This window comes from Carlito syrichta, unplaced genomic scaffold, assembly GCF_000164805.1.
Source record: "Carlito syrichta isolate Samal-C Ts95f unplaced genomic scaffold, Tarsius_syrichta-2.0.1 Scaffold135588, whole genome shotgun sequence".
NCBI classification, from domain to species: domain Eukaryota; kingdom Metazoa; phylum Chordata; class Mammalia; order Primates; family Tarsiidae; genus Carlito; species Carlito syrichta.
In genome coordinates, this window is record NW_007079684.1 from 169,931 (window position 1) to 178,787 (window position 8,857).

At 43.5% G+C, this 8,857-nt stretch overlaps 1 protein-coding gene across 1 annotated transcript in view; it reads left to right on the plus strand.

Annotated features, from left to right (window-relative positions):
* SH3D19 (SH3 domain containing 19) overlaps positions 1–7,775 on the plus strand; it is a 66,851-nt gene extending 59,076 nt beyond the window's left edge. The window contains exons 18-20 of the mRNA XM_021708220.1: positions 1,308–1,494; positions 2,203–2,300; positions 6,222–7,775. Coding sequence (XP_021563895.1) covers positions 1,308–1,494; positions 2,203–2,300; positions 6,222–6,338 — 402 coding nt within the window. The 3' untranslated portion in view covers positions 6,339–7,775. The remainder of the gene's footprint in view (positions 1–1,307; positions 1,495–2,202; positions 2,301–6,221) is intronic.
* The last annotated feature ends 1,082 nt before the right edge of the window (positions 7,776–8,857 follow it).

The following is an 8,857-nucleotide window of genomic DNA, read 5'->3' on the forward strand; positions in this document are numbered from 1 at the left end:
TATCAGACATACTGTAATCAGGTCACCTGACTACAGTATAATTAAACGAAAGTAGAAATAATAAAAAGGTAACCAGAAAAACCCTCCACATATCTGCAAAATTTAAAGCATGCCGCTAACCTACTCAGGGACTGAAAAATAAATCTCAATGAAAATTACAGAATCCTCAGAATTAAATTTAAAAAATTACTAGACATCAAAACTTTGAATATTCAGTTAGACATGCACAGTCTTACTTGCTTATATTAGAAAAGGAGAAAGACTGAATTTTAGTAACAGAGCACACAACATGAGAAGTGAGAAAAAGAAAAAGAAATTTGGAAAGAAGGAATAAATGGAGACGAGAGTAGAAATTAGTGAAATAAGAAACAGAGCACCAATAGACAGAATCATAAACCTAAACTGCATTCTTTAAAAACAAAGCTTATAAAATAGACACGTAGCCGGGCTCGGTGGCTCAGCCTGTAATCCCGCGCCTTTGGGAGGCTGAGGTGAACGGATTGCCTGAGCCCGCGGGTTCGAGACCCGCCTGGGCAGCAAGACCTCATCTCTACAATAAATCAAGAAATCAGCCGGGCGTGGTAGCGCGCGCCTGTCATTCCGGCTACTCGGAAGGCGGAGGCGGGAGGATCGCCGGAGCCCAGCATGTCGAGGCTGCGGTGGCCGGGAGCGGCCACTGCACTCCAGTCTGGGCGACAGAGCGAGACTCCACTCAAAAAAAAAAAAAAAACATTTTTGCTTAAACATTGTTATACCTAGGCCGGCAGCATGGCTCAAGCCTGTAATCCCAGCAATTTGGGAGGCCAAGGTGAGAGGATTGCCTGCGTCCAGAGATTCAAGACCAGCCTGGGCAACTTAGCGAGACCTAGTCTCTACAATATATCAAACAATTAGCCAGGCATGGCAGCATGCACCTGTAGTTCCAGCTACTTGGAAGGCTGAGGCAGAAGGATCGCCTGAGCCCAGGAGATTAGCACTGGGGTGGCCATGAGGGTGCTGCTGCACTCCAGACTGGGCAACGGAGTGAGACTCCAACTCAAAAAAAAGAAACACTGTTATACCTCATAAAAGAAGAAAAACCACAAATTCCATCACAATTGTCATTTAGAATCATAAGAAAAAAATGATTAGAAACTTATTTCTGAAACTTGATAGCAACATAAAGCATTAGGTAATTTACAGAAGTCTGCAGGCTTTGAAATCTTATGACCCCCTAGCTTTTTTTTCCTCAACCATTTTTTAAGCTTTGTAAAACTCAGAATCAAATAAAATCCCACATTTCTTACCAAACTTCTGATTTATGGCAGGTTAACAGGCTTTCTGCAGAATGGTGTGAAGCTCTTCACAGTTTTACCGCAGAGACCAGTGGTGACTTATCCTTCAAAAGGGGAGACCGGATCCTGATCCTTGAGCATCTGGACTCCGACTGGTGCAGGGGCAGACTGCAGGACAGGGAGGGCGTCTTCCCTGCAGCATTTGTGCGGCCCTGCCCAGGTATGACAACTTCCAGGAGGAGCCCAAGCCCTTTGAAACCATTTCTGTTCCTTTTCCCTCTGGCCATGCTCAGTTTATCTGTGTACATTTTTCTTTTGTTCTCCTTTTTTCTTTCTTTCTTTCTTTTTTTTTTTTTCAGAGTCAGGGTCTCACTCTGACATCCAGGCTACAGTGCAGTGGTCTGATCATGGCTCACTGCTGCCTCGACCTCCTGTGCGTAGGAGGTCAAGTAGTTGAGACTACAAGCACACGCCACCATACCCGGCTTATTTTTTTAAACTTTTTTTGTAGAGATGAAGTCTCACTATGTTGCCCAGGCTGGTCTCAAACTCCTGGGCTCAAGCAGTCCTCCCACCTCAGCCTCCCAAATCACTGGGTTTACAGGCGTGAGCCACCACAGCCAGCTGTTTGTCTGCATTTAAGAGAGTTGATTCATCCAGTTATGCAGACTTTATTCATATACTTCACTAGAGTCATGAGGGGACAAAACTAAAATGCCTTTACTAAATAATGGCGAATTTTGTCTAATAAATCGATTTTGTTTATTTTTTTCCCTGATAAGAGAACATCCTTAATCTTTGTACAAGTTAAATAAGTTCAAGATGAATTGAAAATATTCTGTTCTGAGAGTGACAAGGGGTTTCTGAAAACGTTTGGTGTTTTTAGTCTAGCGTCTTTCTATGATCTGAATTTTTGATGTCTTCACAGCTGAGACAAAAAGTATGTCTGCCATAGCACTGAAGGGGAGGACGGCCAAAGCCTTGTATGATTTCCACGGGGAGAATGAAGATGAGCTTTCCTTCAAGGTCAGAATGTATATCTTTTCGTAACTGCATTAAGCACTATGATTCTTCTGTTGAAGGGTAGAACGTTTAGGCGGAATATTGATCGTCACCTAAGAGTGATGAGATCTCAGACGTGAACTCTAAGGGGAGAGATGGGAGAAAGTGAATAGGGAAACAGGGCTTCTTAACTTACATGAGCCTCCAGGCATGGAGGCTCTTAGAGAAAACCTCGGCTTAATAACCCCGCAATCCCCGGAGTAATCCCTTGTTCCTGGTCCATCACATCAGCTCTCAGTTTCCTCTGCATGACAGCCGGCTACTGGCATGTCTTTGAAATCGGTGGAGAAATCGGATGGCACCTCTACAATTTGCCATTGTAACCTTGCAGCTTCCTCATAAGACACGGGATTCTTGTCCACAAAGGCACTGACCAGAGCTTTGCAGGGGTTTTTTATTTGTTTGTTTTTGTTTTTTTTAGAAGACTAAAATTTAAACTTAATCTTACTTTACCAAAGAAGTGTTTTTTGCCTTATCCTCCCAACTAGGACTGCAGGCACACACCACCAGTCCTGGTTAATTTTTTTTTTTTGGTAGAAACAAGGGTCTATCTATCAGGCTGGTTACAAACTCCTGGCCTCAAGCCATCTTCCTGCCTCCACCTCCCAAAGCCCTGGGATTATATGCATTAGCCACCACGCCTGGCTAGAGTTTTTTTTTTTTTTTCCCCAGGATTTTTTTATTAGGGGATTCTGCACTGCTTTCAGTGTTGCTGGCCATTAATATTTTATTAAAGAGCCATAGAGAGTCGGGCTCAGTGGCTCAGCCTGTAATCCCGTGCCTTTGGGAGGCTGAGGTGAGTGGATTGCCTGAGCCCGCGGGTTCGAGACCCGCCTGAGCAGCAAGACTTCATCTCTACAATAAGTCAAAAAATCAGCCGGGTGTGGTAGCTCATGCCTATAATTCCGGCTACTTGGAAGGCTGAGGCGGAAGGATCGCTGGAGCCCAGCAGGTCGAGGCCGCAGTGGCTGGGAGCGGCCACTGCACTCCAGTCTGGGCGACAGAGCGAGACTCCAACTCAAAGAAAAAAAAAAAAGAGCCACAGAATGTTAGTAGGTAGAATTTATTCTTAAAAAATAGTCCAGCCAGGTACAGTGGCTCACACCTGTAATCCCAGCACTTTGGGAGGCGGACATAAGAGGATTGCCTGAACTCAAGGGGTTCAAGACCAACCTGGGCAACTTGGCGAGACCTTGTCTCTACAATAAATCAAAAAATTAGTTGGGTGTAGTGGCACATGTCTGTGGTTGCAGCTACTTGGAAGGCTGAGGCAGAAGGATTGCCTGAGCCCAACAGGTCAAGGCTGCAATGACGGTGTGCGTGCCACTGCACTCTAGCCTGGGTGACAGAGTGAGACTCTGACTCAAGAAAAAAAAAAAAAAATAGTCCTAACCCTCAGAAAACTGACCTGGTATGTAGGTATGAACCAGACCTATAAAAAATAGCTTTAGTCAAGTATTATACTATAATTTAGGGACCAGAAGGAACTTATTTAAAACAGAAACTTGGAATTACCAGAATGTTCACCAGTTTTAGCAGAGTAAATGAATGGCATCTCATAGTCAGCATGTTTTGTTTCCATTTTCCATAAAGAAAAGCCTTAAACCGTTTGCTCAGACAGTAATGTACTAGGGCTACAAATAAATCCATCTAACCTGACAAAGATCTTCTTAAAAGGAACCAGGGTCATCCTAAACCCTTGCAGAATCTTAAATGCAGATTCTAAGAAGTGGTTAGAAGCCATAAAGAACAAAATAGTCACATCTTCATCTGCTGAAGGAATTATAATTTGCACATGAATGAGACACACAGCCCCGTTGATTAACCTTATGAGGATAAATCAATGTTCCGAGTCAGGGTGAAGCTCTTTAAGACAGGAAAAAAATACAGTTTTGATATCAGGGCCATGTAGGAATGGAAGAAACCCAAGTGGTTGAGGAGAGATGCCATTATGCGTAAGAATAAATCAGAGTGCAGAATGCTTGGGGTGCTGATGAAGATGATGATGGTAAAAGTCATTCCAAGCCGGGCTTGGTGGCTCAGCCTGTAATCCCGCACCTTTGGGAGGCTGAGGTGAGTGGACTGCCTGAGCCCGCGGGCTTGAGACCCGCCTGGGTAGGCGAGCCCTCATCTCTACAATAAATCAAAAAATCAGCCGGGCGTGATGGCACGTGCCTGGAATTCCAGCTACTTGGAAGGCTGAGGCGGAAGGATCGCCGGAGCCCAGCAGGTCGAGGCTGCGGTGGCCGGGAGCGGCCACTGCACTCCAGTCTGGATGACAGAGTGAGACTCCAACTCAAAAAACAAATAAATAAATAAATAAAAGTCATTCCAAGTGGAAAAGTCCATCATGAAACACAGTGGCCTCATAGCTCATGGTTAGGAATAGAAGACCTGGGAATATTGGTTCTCCCACCGATTAGACATGTAACACTGGCAACTTGTAGAGTCTCTCTAGATTTCTGTCTCTTTTTCCTTAAAATAAAGAAATCTTTCCTAGAATGGCAGGGCTTAATGGAAAAAAATAAGGAAAAAAAAGAAAATCTATAAAAATAGATCTCCAGCCAGGCTCGGTGGCTCAGCCTGTAATCACGCTTTGGGAGGCCAAGGTGAGTGGATTGCCTGAGCCCGTGGGTTCGAGACCCGCCTGGGCAACTTGGCGAGATCTCATCTCTACAATAAATCAAAAAATTAGCCAGACATGGTTGCGTGTACCTATAGTTCCAGCTACTTGGAAGGCTGAGCAGAAGAATCGCTGGAGCCCAGCAGGTCGAGGCTGCGGTGGCCGGGAGCAGCCACTGCACTCCAGTCTGGGCGACAGAGTGAGACTTCAACTTAAAAAAAAAAGAGATCTCCAAAATGAGGATAATAATAGTACCCATCTCTAGGACTGTAGTGTTGTTTAAATGAGTTTAGTTTCTGTAAAGTACATTGAAGTAGGACAGGACATATGATAAGCCTGTGACTCACTCCCTCTGCTCTAAGTCATTGCTAAAATGTCCCCTTCAGTGAGGCCCTCCCTAGTGAGTTGGCAACCCTGTGCTTTCTGTCCTCCTCTGCCAGCATGTCTTTCTACTCTAGAGTGAAGCCTTTGTTCATTGCGCCCACAGCAGCATCTGACACATAGCGGGTACTCAATAAAGAATTGTGAGATGAAATTACACCTATGATAGCTGGTATTGTTATTTGCTAAAGAGAGATTTTAGATTAGGAGTGGTGGATTCGGAAGGCATAAAATACAAGCAGGAAAATCAAAGTGCAGCAAGACTGGTAATGGCAGAGAAATGGGCATATTGAGGCCAGGCACAGTAGCTCATACCTGTAATCCCAGCACTCTGGGAGGCCAAGGCTAGAGGACTGCTTGAGCCCAGAAGTTCAAGACCAGCCTGGGCAACATAGCAAGACCTCATCTCTACAAAAATTAAAAAATTAGCCAGGTGTGGTGGCAGGCTCCTGTATTCCCAGCTACTCAGGAGACTGACACAGGAGGATCTCTTGAGCCAAGGGATTCAAGGTTGTGGTAAGTTGTAATCATGCCACTATACTCCAGCCCAGGCAACAGAGTAAGACTGACTCAAAAAGAAAAGAAATTTTTTTTAAAAAAGAAAAGAGGCATATTGTATTGAGAAATGGTTTCTTTGAGACATGAACCTAGCCACTACTCCATCTGGCAGCTTTTGAAATAAGGTCACTTTCCTTCCATCAAAAAAAAAAGAGGCATGCAAGCAAATGGCATCATTACATATAGATCATCTCTGTGGTGTATCATTTAATCCTCTTGGCAAATCAGATAAATGAGATTATACCTGCTGCCCAGGTGGGCTCCCATGGACCATGCTTACTTACCAGAAACCAATCAGTATCCCAACTCCTGTCTCCTTCCAGGCTGGAGAGGTGATCACAGAGCTGGAGACCGTGGATGATGAGTGGATGAGCGGAGAACTCATGGGAAAGTCAGGAATATTTCCCAAAAACTACGTTCAGCTTCTACAAGTCAGCTGAAAGTGAAGCTTGACTGCGTTCCTTAGTGCAGGGACTCACTTGAACTATCACTTTGACTATCAGATATGTTTTTTGCACTATTTTTTTAACTGAAAGATAAATATCTAAGCTGTACATGGTACGCTAGAATTTTCTGAAAGCAGAAAACTTCTAGATTTTGTAGTTAGCTTTCATTACAATAGAAATGTGCATGGGGAAAACCACAAGCTAGGATTCTCCCACGGGCAGCATCTGGAGGGTGAGCGAGGCTGAGGGACAGCATCTGGCAACACGCAGCTCAGGAAGCCCACAGGCAGGAGTGGCACCTGGACACCTGTTTTAGTCAGTACATGCACATTAACTGTACTTCTTTCTTTTTTTACTTTAGTTTTAAAAGAGGGCATTTGACATCCTACATACTGTAACTGTCAGGAGATGGTTGGTCACCAGAAGTTCACTTTTGATACTCAGATTGATTCTTACATCTTGAGTGCATGAGCCCCTCTGCCAGGGCACACCCTTCCTTCCAGAGAAGAGTTTGTTGACTGGCTGACACATTTGTCAGCACGTGGTGAAATCAGCTCGTACCACCAAACGCTCCCTGTGCTACGAGTGTTCCCCTTTTGTTCAAGGATGTGAAGGGGATCAGAACTTGATATACCTTACTTAGTCAAAAGAACCAAAACCATCCCTGAAACGCCTTGCTAATACAACTAACCCTCCATATACGTGCCATACTTCTTTCTTTGCCATGTATTCTTTGTGTTAACAGGGTTATTACGAAGCACACTTTCTGAATCCACAGTCATTCCTTTGACAATTACTGGTACCTAAAGGGAAACTCATTTTCTTTGTGTTACCCCAGTAATACGTAAAAGCTGTGTCTTATTATAGTAGCACATTATGAATCACATGTGATATCGTGGAACGCAGAACAACTGTTAAGATGGAAAGCAGTGCCAGACCCCCACAGCACATTTTTGCAATATAATCAGAATGAAAAATAATTCGAGGGGACAGAAGACTGGTACTTTTTTGTTTTATTTTTTTCCCCAGCTCATCCCTGCTTAGTTGTAAGAGTAATTGAAAACTCACTTTCCTACTATCCATTGTTATACATTCTAAGCTTAAAATAAAAGTGGTTCTTCACGCCATAGAATCAGTTACAGTGTATGGGCTAGAGCCAGATAGGTTGAAGACAATCTTCCAAACAGATCAACGGAATAGAATTTCATTGGAAATGTAAAACACTTTCCCAACAATTTGCAGGACTTTCTTCTGTTTTTGAGAAGAGTTTCGTATGCTGGACCACATTTTAGTTTTCATTGTTTTTTCCCATTGAGCAAAAAGTTAGGCAGCCAGTGGCTATACCATTATGTAAATACCATGTGGAGTTTTGTAAGGAAGGCAATAAATATTTACTTTGTCTTTGACTAAATAAAGTTCACCTCCAAGTTACATGGTTACGTTTGATTTTTGGAATATGGGAATTGATTTTTCTACATGTTTTGGGTAAAGAAAAATAAGGAAAATTCTTGTCAAATTTTACTCAAGGGGCTGGGTGTGGTGGCTCTCACTCCTATAATCCCAGTACTTTGGGAGACTGAGGCAGGAGGATCGCTTGAGCCCAGGAGTTCAAGACCAGCCTGGGCAATATAGTGAGACCCCCATCTCTCTAATATATATAATTTTTTTCACTCAAAAGTAATTTCATGAGAAATGGATGACAAAGCACGATCCAAACAAAATTTTCATTTACAACAGCAGAAAGGGGGGCAGGGTATGGAATGGGACATGAGGACATTATCTTTGCCTATGTACTGTTAACATCTTATATTGAAGATTCTGAAAACCTATGTTTTTTTGTTTTTTTTTTTTTGAGTTGGAGTCTCACTCTGTCACCCAGACTGGAGTGCAGTGGCTGCTCCTGGCCACCACAGCCTCGACCTGCTGGGCTCTGGAGATCCTTCCGCCTCAGCCTTCCAAGTAGCCGGAATTACAGGCATGCGCTACCAAGCCCGGCTGATTTTTTGATATATTGTGGAGATGAGGTCTCGCTGCCTAGGCGGGTCTCGAACCCGCGGGCTCAGGCAATCCACTCACCTCAGCCTCCCAAAGGCGCGGGATTGATTACAGGCGGAGCCACCGAGCCCGGCTTGAAAACCTATCTTTATTGGAGAAAAATATTCCTCTTAAATGTTGACCTGTCAGCAAAATGATACGTGCAATAGTTATAAATCTACCTGACACTATAATAAACTGAACTTCCAATGTCCCTTTCTCATACTAGACTGAGTTTATTAAGGATGGAGATGGTATCTTAGTACTCTTTATATCTCTAGTCCTTTGTACCATTCAGGCTCAGTGAAGGTTAGTTGGTCGGTCAGTTGGTCAGTAGGATGGATGGACAATGGATGAATATATGATGGATGGATGGATGGATGGATGACTTTCACATAGCAATACCATCTTGGATTCACTCAGTATCTTTTTAATTTTTGACAAAAATCTGTATTGAAACAAAATTCACAGTTTTGTCA